This window comes from Pseudorca crassidens, chromosome 2, assembly GCF_039906515.1.
Source record: "Pseudorca crassidens isolate mPseCra1 chromosome 2, mPseCra1.hap1, whole genome shotgun sequence".
NCBI lineage: Eukaryota > Metazoa > Chordata > Mammalia > Artiodactyla > Delphinidae > Pseudorca > Pseudorca crassidens.
This window is the reverse complement of record NC_090297.1, coordinates 19602940-19620114: the sequence shown is the minus strand read 5'-3', so window position 1 is coordinate 19620114 and position 17175 is coordinate 19602940. Positions and strand designations below refer to the sequence as shown.

Sequence of the window (17175 nt, the reverse complement as noted above, 5' to 3'; positions counted from 1 at the left end):
GCCTGGGGCTCATCTATCTTCTGCCTCAGAAGGATACTATTTGCAAGCCACAAGTACCATCAAAATATTTTAGAATACACCTAGCAAGACAAGTACAAGATGTGTATGGAAAAAAGCTACAAAATTTTGGTGAATGTATTAGTTTTCTATTGCTTCAGTAACAAAGAGCAACAGACTTAGTGATTAAATCAATCCCAACTTATTATCTTACAGTTCTGTAGGTGACACGTCTCACTGAGGTAAAGTCAAGGTGTCAGCAGGGCAGAGAGTGCATTCTTTTCGTAAACCTAGGGGAGAATCCCCAGCACTGCTCCTTCAGGTGTTGGAGGAATTCACTTCTGAGGTCATTCGATTGAGATCTCTGTTTCCTTGGTGCTGCCAGCTGGGAGCCATCCTTAGCTCCTAGACATCTCTCAGGGGTCCTTGTGGAGACCCCACATTTCAGAAGCAGCAATAAAATGTGGAAGTCTTCTCGCGCTTTTAATCTCTCAGGTGATTAGATTAGGCCCACCCTATATAATCCAGGATAAGTGATTTCCTATCTACCTCCCAAGAAAGTAGCTTTTGTAAAAATGCCTGCAAAGCAGCATTGACTTGCAAAAGCAGCTCATAGGACTAATGCTCCTTACATAAGTGGTTAGTTCATTCGATGAAAAATTATTTCAAGGCAATTGTCATGCTTTATTAACAACAATAAATATGTCTAAAATGTATCCTACTTATAAATCCCTAGAAATAAAAGAGTCACCATTGTCTAATCCTTAGCACCAAGAACACTGTCCTCAGAATAGACATCTCAGACGTCATTCTGAACCTTTAAACTAACTTAAAGGTCAGCTATGAGTGCCCTCTGCATTCTGTCTCCACCTTTCTGACTTTTCCTAGCCAAAACACGGGAGTGAAAACCGTTTTCTAAGATAATGCATTGACAGGCATCCTGTGACGTCCAAGGGAAGGCGGCCCGCCGGCCGGACTTGGGTCAGGAGGAAGTGGCCAAGAAGGGTCCAGGGAGGCACAGCCCGAAGGGGAGGAAACGACCCAGTTAACATCGGCCAGGCACACAGTCCCAGAGTCCGGTGTAGCCGGCGCGAGGCTGCCTCGTTTTCACCCGGTTTCAGCCAAGAACACCAAAGAGCCACAGGTTGCTACCCGGATGGAGCTGCGCCTCCCCCTGCCCACCTTCCGTGCTAGGGCGCGCATGCGCATCCTGGAGGCCATTGGGTGAGGCGGAGGGTGGGGCTCGGGGTGGAGAGAGGAGGGGAGCCGCGCCCACCACGCAACGTCTCTGCGCAGGCGCGGGGCGCCAGCTTCTGGTATTTTCGACACGTCTGCCGCGACCCCGTTCAGTTCGCTTTTGGACGTTGGACGTCGGAGGTAGAGGTTGTGAGTCCGCCGTTCAGGAGAAGCAGCGAAAAGCCTCTCTCCGTCCTTAACTGGAGAAGGAAGGCGTCCGCTGGGCCTTTCTCTCCTTGAGTGAGGCGTCGACGGCCCGTGGTGGGTTTTCTGGTGATGGGGTGGCCCTGCGGTCGGTTACCTCAAGGCGAGCGTAGCCGGGCCCTGTGGGCCCCGCGGATTGTGGACGGGGACGGTGGCGGGGCGGGAAGGCCGGCAGCAGACGGCGCCACAGCCCGGAGTTCCGTAGGCCGGGAGGCCCGTTTCTTTTTCGGCCCGAGGCTGCCCGCGCGGCTCACTTCGGGACTTCACTTGTATTTTGTTTCCTCTCGTTTGTTTTTAGGAACTGAGTTCTCGGGCAGGGGTCGTCAGAGCAAAGGAAGCTCGGAAGCTGCCGTCCGAGATGTCCAGCTACGTGAACGACCTGTGGCCGGGCTCGCCGCATAAGGCCTCCCCATCGTCGTCGCGGTCGGGCCCGTCCAGCCGGCTGTCCTCGGCGTCCGGGAGCCGCTCTCCCCCGAGCTCTCCGTCCCGATCCATCGTCTCGACTCGGTCGTGGTCGCGGAGCCGCAGCCGCAGCCCGCCCCGGCGGAGGAGCAGGTCGAGGTCTCGCTCCCGAAGGCGCCACCGGAGGAGGTACCGGCGCTACTCGCGCTCGTACTCGCGGAGCCGCTCGCGCCCCCGCAGCCGCCGGTACCGGGAGAGGCACCACGGCTCCTCCAGGAGGTCCTACCGGTCCCTCAGCCGCCCCCGCTCCCGAGGCCGCTCGCCTTACCGGAGGGCCTACGCCTTCGCGCGGGACCGCCCGTACTACGGCTTCGGCCGCACCGTCTACCCGGAGGAGCGCAGAGGCTGGAGGGGGCGATCCCGGACCAGGTCGCGCAGCCCAACCCCATTTCGTCTGAGTGAGAAGGGTGAGTCGTCGGTCGTCGAGAGAGGCGTTAGGGGAAAGAGGAAGGACTCCAGTAGGTTAATAGTTAAAACTACACTGTAGTGGGCGCCCAGTTTTAAAATGGACGGCATGCTTTCCCCTTGGGGGTAAGGCTGTGCATGTTAAATGGCTTGGTGGAGGGCGGTTCTGGGTGGAGCCTTGAAATTGTCAGGCAGTTAGTTATTTACCCACCGTGTGCTTTTACTTGTTGATCATTTAGGGATGCTTGTTTTTCTCAGCAAAATAAGTAGAGTTCTTTTTTCATCAATAGAAATATATCTTACATGTGGAAGCACCGTGTAAATGTCCAGATACTACTAGTTTAAAAGCACAAACATAGGGCTTCCCTGGTGGTGCAGTGGTTGGGAGTCCGCCTGCCGATGCAGGGGACGCGGGTTCATGCCCCGGTTCGGGAGGATCCCACATGCCGCGGAGCGGCTGGGCCCGTGAGCCATGGTCGTTGGGCCTGCGCGTCCGAAGCCTGTGCTCCGCCATGGGAGAGGCCACAGCAGTGAGAGGCCTGTGTACAGCCAAAAAAAAAGCACAAACACAGTTTGTGATTTTTGAGTTTTCTGGAGAAATACTACAGGATAAATGAACACTTTGTGTTTCCTTTGTAGATCGAATGGAGCTGTTAGAAATAGCAAAAGCCAATGCCGCAAAAGCATTAGGAACAGCCAACTTTGACTTGCCAGCCAGTCTCAGAACTGTTTCTGTATCTAAAGAAACCAACCGTGGAACAGCTGTACTGAATAATGGTGCAAAGTCTGAGGTAAGTGTTTTAGATTTATCCAAACAAAATCTTCAGGAAACTACTACCAGAAAGATCTGATTAGCCATTTTTATTTGATTTGCCTTAGACTGCTTCCTGGAAAGGCTAGCTAAATATAATTTAAAATAACAGATCTGACAATACTAGATAGTCTCCCCCCGTGAAAATGGGAGACTAATGAACTTTATTTTCAGTTGACACAGTACTAATTACTTTCATAATTGTAGCTGGTACTTTGGTGATTTCTATGTAGTTACCAAGTTTTTCTAGCTAGTTTTTTATGGGGTATTTATCTGTAGCGCTCATTTGCAGCATTATGTTCCCACAAATTCCGTACTCAACATACAGTATAGTTTATCTGCTTTATTTCTGTCTTATAGAAATCATGAATGTGGTCTCCAGACATTGATGAAGAAAATCTGTTGGTAATTGATACATGTGCAAAAGCATCAGAGGTTTAACTAATTTGAAGTTTATGTTGACACACTGAAAGCTTAGTTTTTTGTTGGTAGATCCCTATGCATGCTAGAATTTGGGACAGGTACTAAACTAAACAAAAGTGTACTTTGTAATGGTGGGGCATCTGATATAGATGTCCCTTTCATAATATATGCAATATATTCCAGATGTTTTGAGAGATTACAGAAGAAGAGGCCTGCTTCACTTGCAGATAAGTTTATTACAATTCTCCAGAAATGTGCAGCATAAAATTCATAGCTTAAAGGTTTAAGGTAGTTAGGAATTGATAACACTCAGTTAACATAGGAAAGATGGGTTATCTCCTGTCATTCAGATCCAGATGTGGGTTTGCCTAAGTATTAGTGGTGGACAAGAAAGATCTTAGTTCAGTCGCTTTTTCAGACGGTTAGGTTCCCAACTGGATGGGCAAATGCCTTAGTTCTTTGAAACTAGGTGTTTTCTGGTATGACTTGACTTTCAAAGTTACTTGAATTTGCATCGGGGGTTACAATACTCCTTTATGGGGAAGAGTGTCTTAAGCCTATCATTGAATCAGTTTTGTTATGGGGAAAACTCAACAGAGTACTATGTTATTTATTTTAGGATGTTAACTATTTGGTTACATCCAACTTGATTTGTGTCTCTACAAGTGAATTTGTAATACAGTTGGGCTGCTTTTTATACCTACGAGGGTATGGTTTTTTAAAATTTACTTTCTCTTACCTGTCTAGCTGTCGGATAAGTTAATAGAAGATGAAACAGAAAATCCCAACGAGAAGTCTTCCCAGCAAAAAAGCATAGCTTTTAGCTCTAATGTAAGTATATCTAAGCACTGACCACTCAAAAACTGGCCTTAAACATATTTCTGTTATGTGGGTTTTTATTTTTGTTGGCTCATTGTTTTTATGATGATAATTCGAGGCCTACTAAGCCACTAAATAAATAGAATTAAAAAAAATTTTTTGTATGGTTCTTACAAGTGACCAATATAATGGGCTCCTACTTTAATATCTACATTCTCAGTCTCAATATTTTGTCCTCCTTTTAATTATTCCTGTTTTCCTTTTTAACTGTTAAAATATTCAAAAAACAAGTCTCAGAATATCCTGTAGTCAGAATATTTTAAAATGAGCTAAGGGCTTAATAAACAAAATTTCAAAACTATTTTTAATACTTCACTACTGCAATAGTGACATATGCCTTGCATATGTCTGATTTGATTGAATCAAGTTGCAAGTGCAGTCCGTGGCTTTGCATTTATTTGGTTGGTGTCTCTTTTAAGTTCTAGTCTTAAATGGAATTATTTAATGTATTTTGTAAAAAGCGAGTATTTTAAATGTGTATAATAATATTTGTTTGGGAAGCTGACTTAAGAACTTGTTCTCTTACAGAATTCTGTAGCAAAGCCATTGCTTCAGAAATCAGCTAAAGCTACTGCTGAAGAGACCTCTTCAGGATCCCCAAAAATAGATAAGAAGAAAAGTCCATATGGACTGTGGATACCTGTCGAAAAGAACATCAATAGCTAAGGTTGCCTGAAATGCATTTTTTTTTTGCAAGTTTGTTTTCAGCATTATTCCATTCCTTTGAACCATTTAGTGATAATTGTTGCAATTACAGATGACAACACAGAAAGATGTAAATACTTAATATTTAAATATTAACATTTTAGATTTCTCTTGCAGATAGGAGATAGCACAAATGGACCAGAGGTTACGCACAGGTGGCATTCTTGTATATATACTTGTAAATGTTTTATATAATATGGATTGGTTATGTAGAAGTGAAATTTTTAAGACAAACAGTAATTGAACTGTTTGTGTTGTATATATTTTATTAATAAATTTGTTTTTATTTTAGTTTCACTTTATTGTATATATTTTACATAATGGGTTTTTATTTAATGAAGAAGAATGAGGTGGTATCTCTTGTTTAAAGCCTTGCTAATCCCAGATCCAAATCCATGAACTGACAGCATAGGGCTCTGTGATCTTACCTGAGAGTTTGTGAGAAATGTTGAATCTGAAATCTACCCCAGAACTGAATTAGAAGCTGATTTGTAAAGTACTCCCGGTTGATGTAGATACTCATTAAAATTTGGGAAGTTTGGCCTAAGACTTAAAAGAATACTGGCATAGTGTTATCCTGGAAGAATTGAGCTTCACGGCAGGAAACTCAGCCAGAGAGGGGTTGAAACAATGCCTCACTGGGTTATAAAATCAGAGGTTTCGTTGCATTTTTTTCTTATTATGTTTTAAAAAGTATTTATTGGGCTTCCCTGGTGGCACAGTGGTTGGGAGTCTGCCTGCTGATGCAGGGGACGCGGGTTCGTGCCCCGGTCTGGGAAGATCCCGCATGCTGCGGAGCGGCTGGGCCCGTGAGCCATGGCCGCTGAGCCTGCGCATCCGGAGCCTATGCTCCACAACGGGAGAGGCCACAACAGTGAGAGGCCCGCGTACCGCAAAAAAAAAAAAAAAAAAAGTAGTTATTGATTTGAAATTCTTCATTGCTTCTTACTGTAGCTGGGAAAGACCTTAACTAAGCACATAAAAATTTAGAGATTGAATGTTACACTTAACTGAAAGGTCTGGGCAGTTGGTTTAAACGTTAGCTGATTATGGATTTTTGTGGTTTTGCCTGTTAATACATTCTAGTGGATACCAAAACTAGGAGGATTTAAGCCAGTTTTAGATGGTCTCTCCAAGTGTTAATTTGACTTAATCAAGTGTTTGGATTAAACATAAAATGCCAGCTTAATGAATTTATTTTGCCTGTGTGCTAGGCTTTAGCAACAAAACATGTCTTGCTAGAACCTAAGCAAAAAATAAAAATCCTAGTAGATCAAAAACATGCATGAGGTTTTATTTTAGTGATGGGGGTGGGTACTATTGATTGCTTGAATGTTTTTCTTTTCTACTCCTTGGAATCTTGCCCTAATTTTGAACAGACTCTTTAGTTTGGGAAATAATGAAATAGACTTCCAATAGGCAGGGATAACAAGTTAGAGAATAGGATGAGGAGAATATTAGAGGCAAGACAAAAAACCTGGGAAAAGACAAACACCCAGAAATTAGATAATAGATGAGCAGGCTTAAGTCCTAAATTTTTAAGTAGAAGTTGACTTTAAAAAGATGGTGAAGAATCCTCAAGTGCAATGTAATACTGTATTAACTAAAGCTGTGCTGTCCAGTATTTTACCTGCATTTCCCATGAAGACAGCCACCAGCCACTGTGGCTATTGACCACTTGAGAAGTTGGCTAGTATGACTGAGGAACTGAATTTTAAGTAACCACTTACTGGAAAGTGCAGATAATAGAATACTTCTATGGTAGAACATTGTATTGCATAAGAGCTGCTCTTAAATTTGACCCTATGAAAAATTTAAATGTACAAATTTAGACTTGGATATATACATTCCTGGACATATAATTTCTATTCCTATAGTAAAGCTATAGAACTCAAGGATTTCCTTGTAAGGGAGACTTTTGCAATGAATTGATGACATAATGCTAAGATCATTTTCACCTTCACTTAGCTGGTAACAGAAAAGCACCTGCTTTGATTATGACCTTATGTAAGAGGTTTGGCTAGTTGCTATGGATATGTGCCACTTCTGAGATTTCACTTCTACAGTGGTCTTTTCCTTCAGCCTTGAGACTTGCCTATTTTCCCTTTATTAGTTCATTTTCTTTTTACTACCTAGTATCCTGAAAAGAATGTACACTTTCTCCATTTTTTTTTCATAATCACCCCATGAAGTCCTGTCAGTCCTTGTCTAACCTGACCTTGTCGTTAGTGTGGCCAGGACAACTGTGCTCAGTCTCTCCTAGGCTTTGTAACACAGAAGATAATTCGTTGTGCATATTCCCAGACTGCCTGTCATTACATAAGTGGGATGCAGTTGCCCAGGTGTGATACCACGTCATTACATAACCTGTGGACAATATAGCAAACAGGCGCTGACAGTGAGAAATTGTACCAAGAGACTAGATTTAGTGCTGTCCAATAGAAAGGAGAGCTTCAATGAAAAGTAAAAAGGTGAATTCGTTTTTTACCCCAGTAGATGTTAAAATATTTAAACATATAATGTAGAAAAGTGGTATTTTACTTTTTTTGGGTAGGTGTTGTGATTCAGTGTGTATGTTACACTTAAAGCACACCTCAATTTGCCCCAGTCACATTTCAGATAATCACTAGTGACATATGGTGGGTGGCTACCATTTTGGAAAGCACAGCCCTAGATTGTAGGTTCAGGTGTGTAATGCTTTGCTTTTTTTCTAGAGAAGCCATGATTACTGAACCAACCACAGCATGCTGTCCTTTGGTTTTCTTTGCTGAAGCACTTATTAAACTTACCTAGCAAAATAAAACTTGTTCTTATGCGGGCTCACTTTTCACTATTTCTTCATGGAGTCCTTTCTCAAATTTTTCTGTCATTCAGGCAGAAATTTCCATGCATTTGTCTTCTTTTCTTTGACCTCTTCCATTATCTACAGTGGCTTTTTGTCCTTTGCCCACTGTTAGGATTCTATCCTTAGCCTACTTCTTCTACAAGCTCTTTTGCTAATTTCCTCCACTCTGTCTTTAACTACCATCTACTAACTGAAGAGTATCAATTTCTGAACTCTAGTTTCCAAAGCTTGCCTCAGCTCTTCAAAATGAACCTTTCCCATACTGAGCTAATTACAGTATTGCCTGTTTGAATTAGTGGCTTTTACCATCCACCTAGTCACCTTCAGAGTAGTCTTCAGATCATACTGACATCTGTTTTTTTGGTTGGCTATTGCGAGCACTTTTCTCCTCTGGGGAAATCCTATTTGTCCTTTAAGCCCAAGTCAGTATGATGTCTTTGAAGACCTATTAATTTTTCCCTCCCCTCCTTTTCCCTTAGTAGAAAGGTATTATTAAACGTTTCTTTGAAAATACAGGAGAAGAAAAAACTACTGGCATGTTATTACTCTTGATAAGATTGGGCAGCATGGGTGTGTATTTGTGTCAAATTATTTTTAAAAAAAAGTAAAATTACCACATCTGTTCCCATTCCCAGGAGCAATCACTGTAAATAGTATGGTGCACATCCTGGATTTTATTTCTATGCCTGTACAAACCTCTTTATATAGGTAAGAGCATCTTTTCATGTTAGATCTGTCTCATTCTGTAGTTGTATGACTGTACCACAATGTTAAAATTTCCCTATTCACAGTACACTGAATATACCTTTATTATTAGCATTTATATTACCATCTTTATAAACCCGTCATTAGCTAAATCGGAGCTTCCTACTCATTGATCAATAAGTGTGCCCAGCTTATACTGATCTCAAACCTAGGCATGTTTTTATTCACGTAACATGGCACAATCTTCACTTTCATGGCATACTCCTGACTTCAGGTTTTCTGTCCTCTGTTTCCCATAATTACTACTAAAATCGCATGTCCTAATTTTTTAGTTACAGTTGAAATAAGGTTAGAATTCCAGTTAGCCTTTAAAAAAAAGATTGTATTATGTGTATTTTAATAATATTTTCACCAAGTGTTTTAACTTATTTCTTCCAAGGGATATTTGCTTTTTGAAGGATGGCATATTTGTAAAATGCTACTGGAGAATCAGTCTCCCACCCTCTATGCTTGCCCCATAAATGCACCTGGGCCATGGGATACAACATGGGACAGGCAAGCACCTGTTAATTGTGACCTCTTGGAGCAGGGAGGGATTAGGTTGAATTTCCAGTGACCACTGCCTGCCTTTCACTACCTACCATAGCTTATAAGAAGAATTAGTGCCAATTTAGCAACTCACCTCTGAAGCTCCCAAGTTCAACTCCAGGTCAAGTCAAATGTATGACAGATTTCAGCATGATGATGACTTGTGTTCGTATCTAAGGATTTTAAGCCTAGCAGAGTGCACACGTTAAGCACACACTTCAAACAAAGAAATACAAGACATTTTTCTAAAACAAATGAATAATATATAAGTATGAAAATACACAGATTTGTAGAACATGTCTTTACAAATTATAAAAGGAAAGAGTCCTGATTTACTGGTACAATTTGGCAGAACAGTTCCTGAAGGAGATTAGACAGCTGTTCTTCTTTCCAAGTTTTGTTTAGTTTCAGCTGTATATTTCCCATAGAATCTTTCTGCCTTGTTGAATTTGGCATTCCTTTCATTAATGTAGTCAATATCTGCATCATCATAAGGACGTCTCTGGCTGTATTTGTCTCGTTTTTCAATTCTGTAACAGAAACAAATATACAGAATTCAAAGTGGCATTCCTTTTTTTTTTTTAATTTATTTTTGTGTTGGGGCCTCGTTGCTGTGCGTGGCCTTTTCTCTGGTTGCAGTGAGCAGGGGCTACTCTTCATTGTGGTGCACGGGCTTCTCATTGCGGTGGCTTCTCTTGTTGCAGAGCATGGGCTCTAGGACCGCAGGCTTCAGTAGTTGTGGCTCGCGGGCTTAGTTGCTCTGCGGCATGTGGGATATTCTCGGAGCAGGGATCGAACCCATGTCCCCTACGTTGGCAGGTGGATTCTTAACCACTGTGCCACGAGGGAAGTCCCTCCTTTTTGTTCTTAATAGTTAAGCCTGAAAGCAATATCTTTAGAAAGCATCCTACAAGGATATATGTTCAATGAGCATTCTTCTTGAATTTAATCTTAACAGTATCATCAGATGATCTGGTCTGAAGTTTGGGAAATTACCCAGGTTCACGCTGAAATATGAGTGGTCACATATTACGTTGAGAGAATTTTTATACGTACTCTGTAGATTCTGCCTAGTAGTTACCCCATTCAAAACACATATAAGCAACATAAGTGTCCATCGACAGATGAATGGATAAAGATGTGGCACATATAAATGGAATTCTACTCAGCCATAAAATGAAACATAATTTGAGGTGGATGGACCTAGTGTTTGTCATACAGAGTGAAGTCAGTCAGAAAAAATACCGTATGCTAACACATATGGAATCTAAAAAAAAATGGTTCCGATGAACCTAGGGGCAGGACAGGAATAAAGACACAGACGGAGAGAATGGACTTGAGGAGGAGGGTGGGGTGGGGGGAGGGTAAGCTGGGACGAAGTGAGAGAGTAGCATTGAAATACATACACTACCAAATGTAAAATAGCTAGTGGGAAGCAGCTGCATAGCACAGGGAGATCAGCTTGATGCTTTGTGACCACCTAGAGGGGTGGGAGAGCGAGGGTGGGAGGGAGACGCAAGAGGGAGGGGATATGGGATATATGTATACATATAGCTGATTCACTTTTTTATACAGCAGAAACTAACACAACATTGTAAAGCACTTATACTCCAATAAAAATGTTAAAAAAAACACACACATATAAAAGTGGTGGTGAATGGGACCATTCTTCAGACTAATAATTCAAATGTTCCTTAACTTCAATCCAGTTGCTACACTTCAAGACCATATAGTTAATTTTGTTATTAAGCATGAATCACTACTAAAACTTTAGGCTGCATTTGTAGTACTTACTGCTTTTCCAAGTCTACGACCATCCTATCAGTTTCCTCTGTGGAAGGCACGTGTGTTCCGTGAAGAAGACTGTTAGATGTTGGGTAGAACTCCTCCACTGAAAAAGAGTGAAGTGGTGAGTAACACAAAAAAAGATCCTATACCTTCAGAACTGGACAATGTTTAGTGGTCAAAAGTGGAAAACTTTGAGATACTTGATTTCAAAGAAATAGAATTCAGACCAAAAATATATATATTTAAGAAATATCTACTCCTGGGACTTTCCTGGCAGTCCAGTGGTTAAAACTCCATGCTTCCACTGCAGGGGGCGTGGGTTCGATCCCTGATCTGGGAACTAAGATCCTGCATGCTGTGTGGCCAAAAAATAAAAAACCTCCAAAGCCCAAATGAGTTAGCTGAGGACCACAGGTTAATGGAATTAACGAAGTTCATACAGTAGGAGAGCTTGAGTAACATGCTCAATTGAGGGCACAATTTACAGCCCGCTCCACTATCTTACACTATCACTATTAAAACAGTCTTGATCTTTAGCACAGTACCTGTCTTACATAATTAGGTAAGGAGTGTAGTTTACCATTGTTTACTGTGCATGACGAAAGAAAGTATTACTGTGTCCCTTACCTGTGGATAAGGGTAATAGCAACAGTAATAATCAATGATAACAAATAATAGCCAATACATATACAGTGCTTTCTATGTGCCAAGCACTGATTGAGGGCATTGTATGACTTTATTTAATCTTGATAATAACCCTGTGAGTTGGGCACTGTTGTTATTCCCTATTTACAGATGAGGAAACAGAAAAATAGTGTGACACAGCTACTAAGTGGTGGAGCCGGGACCCAAGGCCAGGAAGCAAAGCTCCAGAATCAGCACTCTTAAAGGCCTTTCAGTAACATACATAATGTATGCTTTTAAATCACATCGACCTACTGCTTTTCTCTCAGTCTCTCATATGTTTCCATGTCAGGTCTGATCTGCTTTGTCAACCTATGATACTGGTGTAATTGGGCAGCAGCATAATCTGAAAAAATGAGAACCCATACTATTTTAGATGTTGGGTGGGGCATTATTCGACTTGTTAAATGGGCCATTAATAGGCCCATTCAATAAAGTAAAAGCCATTTTTACCTGAAAATCCCAGATTGGGGTTTTTCCTCCTCTTTTTCCTCTCCCATTTTTCTGCATCTTCTGCACTGATCTCGAGCAACTTCACTTTCTTATAGTCTTCCCCTCTTGCTGTACATTCCTAAAACGAGGGGAAAAAACATTAGCTTTATTGCCTTATACAATTCCTTAATTCCTTTCAAATCAAAGGCCTAAAGACTGCCATCAAGACAGTAAAATGGCCAGTTTACAAAGAAAATTGTGGAATCTGCTATATCTGTAAGAATACATCTATAAAACTGACACCAAAAATAGCTGTGGGGGACACATTAGATGTCCATCAAAATCCTTGCTTGCCTCCTTTCTGGACTCATGGCCGCCCATTTCTCAACGTCCCTTGCAGCTGCATCAGGCCAGGTGACTTGGGCTGCTCAACTGGGAACTGATAGAGGAGAGGCTCATGAGCTTTATCTTTTCTTATTGTTGGAGCTTTTGTTACTGTGGCTTAACCTTTTACCCTAATATCCATTATGTGGCTGCAACTGTGTGCCAGGCAGTGTTGTAAATGTCTTCCATATTTTATTCTCAAAACTCTCTAAGGTACAGATGAGGAAACCAGAGCTGGAACGCTTAATGCTTAACTACCATGCAATATACTGCCTGAACAAAACACAATATAATATTTGAATCCACAGCTTATGAAGGTGGCAGGAGTGTACTTACTTTTCTTTTTCCTGCAATTCCCATTCCAAATGAGCTTTCTTAGCTTCCCAATTTGTAGGTAATTTAAGTCTTTTATCTTCCTCCACAACTTCCTGGTGATTTAATTTTCGAGCTTCATTCTACCACCAGGACACAAAGTTTGTCAGCAGAGGTATGGAAACAAATCCAAATAAATGTTACCTATCTTGTATGGTAGGCCATCCAAAATGGACTTAGGGATTTTATCCTGAAAGGAAGGGAGCCACTGGAGAAGTTTGTGTGAGAGTGTGTTTGTACTGAAGAGATTTCATGTAGGGGGAAGAGAGGTAAACACCAATATCTATACCTTTACGTATTATTTTACTGCCTTCAAGGAACCATGTGGTAAAGATGGAAAGAGCAATAGTTTGGGAGTAAGAAGGCCTGAGAAATATACTGATTTGACTACTCCCTAGCTGTGTGATGTAAGCAAGTCGCTTAGGATTGGATTGAAACAGCATTTCCCAAAGTATGAGTTCCACTGTACAGAGGTACTTGAGATGATTTTAGATACTACTGAATGACACAGTCACATACTGAGAAAGTGATTCCATTTCTCATTCCTTTTTTAATTCAGATTGGGTTGAAGACAAAATTTCAGTTTTAACACGTCTAAAAACACCTATCTTAATGCCTCATTTAGTCTCCCTTTAAAAACAAACAGAGGGGGCATTCCCTGGTAGCGCAGTGGTTAAGAATCCGCCCGCCAATGCAGGAGACACGGATCGAGCCCCGGTCCGGGAAGATCCCACATGCCTCGGAGCAACAAAGCCCGTGTGCCACAACTACTGAGCCTGTGCTCTAGAGCCTTCGAGCCACAGCTACTGAGCCTGCACTCTAGAGCCTGTGAGCCACATCTACTGAGCCTGCGTGCACAACTACTGAAGTCCACGTGGCTAGAGCCCATGCTCCACAACAACAGAAGCCACTGCAATAAAAAGCCTGCACGCCGCAACAAAGAGTAGCCCCCGCTCACCACTAGAGAAAGCCCACGTGCAGCAACGATCACCCAATGCAGCCAAAAATAAATATTTATTAAAAAAATAAAAACACTGAGCAAGTGGACAGGTGGTCACATTTACAGTATAAACCATGAAGGTGGTATGAGAAGGACTACAATCTAATTTTCCTATTATCTATGAAGTTCAGAAAGTTTTAGGTGACAGAGTTAGTGGCAGAGTTAGGCCAAGAACCCAAATTTCCTGATTTCTAGCTGGTTTTCTTTTCTACCTATAATATTGTAATATCTCTTTAACCACAATACCATCAGCATACTCCCCAAATAATTCCTTATTATCAAATATCTTGTCAGTGTTCACATTTTCCTGATGGTCTCATAAGTGTTCATTATTATTTTTACAATCTGTTTGAATTGGAATTCAGACAAGTCCCACATGTTGCGATTAGTCAACATGTATGTACACCTCTTAAGGTTTATTTAATGTATAGTTTCCTTTTCCATCTTTTTTATCCATTGCTTTTTTGAGGAGTGTGAAAATGTGTTGACTGTCCTATTGTTTCCCAAAGTGGCATCTGCTAGTTGCCTCCCTATAATGTCCTATAACATATTTTTTGACCCCTGTATTTCCTGTAAATTGGTCAATAGATCTAGTGGCGTCATCCAATTCAGGTTAGATTTATTTTTTTTAAAAGATTTATTTATATTTATTTATTTAATTTTATTTTTGGCTGTGTCGGGTCTTAGTTGCGGCACGCGGGATCTTCGTTGAGGCATGCAGGATCTTTTGTTGTGGTGCGCGGGCTTCTCTCTAGTTGTGGCGTGCGGGTTTTCTCTTCTCTAGTTGTGGCGTGTGGGTTTTCTCTTCTCTAGTGGCATGTGGGTTCCAGAGCGCGTGGGCTCTGTAGTTTGTGGCACACGGGCTCTAGTTGAGGTGCGTGAGTTCAGTAGTTGTGGCGTGTGGGCTTAGTTGCCCTGTGGCATGTGGGATCTTAGTTCCTCGACCAGGGATTGAACCCGTGTCTCCTGCATTTTAAGGCAGATTCTTTACCACTGGACCACCAGGGAAGTCCCCAATTCAGGTTAGATTTATTTTTAGCAAGTCTACTTATATGAAACTGGTGCTACATACTTCTATCAGGAGACACATAATCTCTGATTTTATCCTTTTTGTGATGTTCACAGCCACTGACTGTGATCCAGTGACTCATTAAAAACTGCAAGAGGGGGATGTTTGAATTATATCATTGCTTCTTCACACATCATCCGGCCTCCTATTTTTTTTTTTTTACAGTATTTCAAGTGAATTAAGTATGTCCCACTAGTTTTTAGATTGCGTTTTTCTGCGCAAATAGAGATAACTACCATCCTCACACATACCTCTTGTCTCCAGCTGCCTGCTGACCTATCCTAATGAGGACTTTTCCTTTGCTCTTGTTCCTACTGCTCTATACCACTTCCCCCAACTCCTTTACTTGTCTAATAATATCCTACCCATTTTTCAAGCAGCGTAGTTGTCACCTTAGTCTCTAGTTGTCAGTCTTCTTCTCTGCACTTCTGAGGCACTTTGTTCCTCCCTCTAACATACCATTTACCAAGTCGTGAAGTAATTATTTGTTACGGATCTGCCTCCATAACTGGGCAGAAGCCTTACCATATTTACCGCTGTATCCACACCATCTGTTGATAGTTGGCTATAGCACACTAGAGGCCATTAGGCGAGGGGCTGTTTTTGGATGAATGACGCCAACTTGCTGCGTGACAACAGACAAGTTACTTTCCATTTCTGGTCCACGGTATCCCGCTCCATGAAAAGAAAGGTTTGACAGAATCACTTGAGCTGGGAGGAGGGTGCAGGGAGAGGATGCTTAAAAAAATACCAATGTCTGTGTTTAGAAACTGATCAAATCAGACACCCTGGAAGTGAGGCCTAAGCATGTCTAGCTTTTAAAAGGTCTCAAAGTGACTTCAGTGTGATTCCAGGTTGAGAACCACCGGGACCGAACTTTCATCTAGCTCTGCAGGTCTGTCACACGCGCTGGTGCGGCTTCCTCGTCGCTCCACAAACGCGCACGGGCCTGGCCACGTGACAGGTCTCAGCGGGCCTCTGGGGCGACTCACCCGCTTCAGGTGCAGCTCCCGGAATTTGCGCAGTCTCAGTTCGCGCTTCTGGGCGGCCAGCTCCTCGGCCGCCGCAGGGGGCTGCTGCTCCTCTGCGCCGTCCACCGGCACCTGCGGCGGAGGACAGGCTGGAGGCGGGGCCGGTTCGGCTTCTTCCCGGACGGCCCAGGTGATTCCCCGCGGTTCCCGACAGGCCGGGCGCCCTCACCGCCGACCCCGACCCCACAGTGTCTGCTCCCCCGTCTCTGCCTCCCTGGCACTACCTCTTCGTCTAGCCGCCGTCGTCTAGCCTACGCTCCCAACCGTTGGGCAAGACCAGCCCCACCCACCTCCTCTGCCTTAGCCTTTGCCGCCATCACCCGGTAGCGCTTTTTCCCCAGACTTCCTGCGACAGCTTTTCCGAGTCTCCAGCTCACTTCCGTCAGCCAGCAGCCACAGGTTTCGGGACAAAGCCCCGCCCCTTTCTGCTTCCCCAGCTGAGGAACCAATCCCTTGGGCTGTATCCGATTGGGCCAGGCTTGGGCCCAGGCGCACTGAGTGGAGACACGAGGGCAGCGCGGCGGAATCGTCTGAGGAAGAGGGGTAAAAGGAAGAAAACGCCACCAAAAGTGTGAGAAAGCAACCCAGAGCACAGATTGTGCCCATCAAGTGACCAAAGTAGGCCTACAGTCACCATCACAGCATCCTATCTTAATCTTTGCGTGGCGGTACAAAGCCCGGTACAACGGAAGCTCCAAGAGAACAGGATATGTTTCTGTCTTGTTCACAGCGGATTCCCTGTGCCCCGAACTGTTTGAATGAAGAAAGGAAGGAACAAATTGACTGAGGGTACTCGGGATCTCTTCCTCAAGCATCTCCGAGATGCAGAAAGAGTTCTTGGATTAATGTGAGATTTTGACTTTCTTCTCAGAATTCTGCATAGGACACCATTCTTCGTATATCTGTCCATTCATTCAGTAATGAACTGTATAACCATTCTCTATTTAACTCGTCTATTCTTTGGTTCATCATCTATGAAAAATAAATAATAATACAATACCCATGTTACAGAGTAGTTTGAGGACAAATTCGACAATATTTGTGACTTGTGCCTGGCCCATGGCAAATGACCAATATACCAGTTGGGATTAGGTGTGTCCTCCTCCTAAGATGTCTTTAAATGTTTTTCTTCAGGGGGCCCTAACCTTCACCACC

The 17175-nt window shown here is 42.8% G+C and overlaps 2 protein-coding genes across 10 annotated transcripts; one reads left to right on the top strand and one right to left on the bottom strand.

The window, feature by feature from the left end:
- Positions 1 to 1279: 1279 nt before the first annotated feature.
- On the top strand, positions 1280 to 5419 carry RSRP1 (arginine and serine rich protein 1). Of its 8 annotated transcripts, none has more exons than XR_010940142.1 (6): positions 1280 to 1494; positions 1736 to 2306; positions 2944 to 3095; positions 3476 to 3520; positions 3722 to 4369; positions 4946 to 5109. XR_010940142.1 is itself a non-coding variant. In XM_067724610.1 (5 exons), the coding sequence occupies exons 2-4, from the start codon at positions 1796 to 1798 to the stop codon at positions 3728 to 3730; spliced, it is 672 nt and encodes a 223-aa protein (XP_067580711.1). In that variant the 5' UTR covers positions 1280 to 1494; positions 1736 to 1795; the 3' UTR covers positions 3731 to 3765; positions 4286 to 4368. The 8 variants fall into 8 exon arrangements, 2 of the variants coding, with proteins under 2 accessions (XP_067580711.1, XP_067580680.1); XR_010940143.1 differs by having other exon boundaries at positions 4286 to 4369; positions 4946 to 4963; XR_010940141.1 differs by lacking the exon at positions 3476 to 3520.
- Positions 5420 to 6030: 611 nt separating this feature from the next.
- Positions 6031 to 17175, bottom strand: LOC137217593 (pre-mRNA-splicing factor SYF2-like). Of its 2 annotated transcripts, XM_067724635.1 has the most exons (5): positions 16311 to 17161; positions 15982 to 16092; positions 12186 to 12303; positions 11055 to 11151; positions 6031 to 9790 (listed from the first exon to the last, which is right to left on the bottom strand). In XM_067724635.1, the coding sequence occupies exons 1-5, from the start codon at positions 16335 to 16337 to the stop codon at positions 9631 to 9633; spliced, it is 513 nt and encodes a 170-aa protein (XP_067580736.1). In that variant the 5' UTR covers positions 16338 to 17161; the 3' UTR covers positions 6031 to 9630. The 2 variants fall into 2 exon arrangements, with proteins under 2 accessions (XP_067580736.1, XP_067580743.1); XM_067724642.1 differs by lacking the exon at positions 11055 to 11151 and having other exon boundaries at positions 16311 to 17175.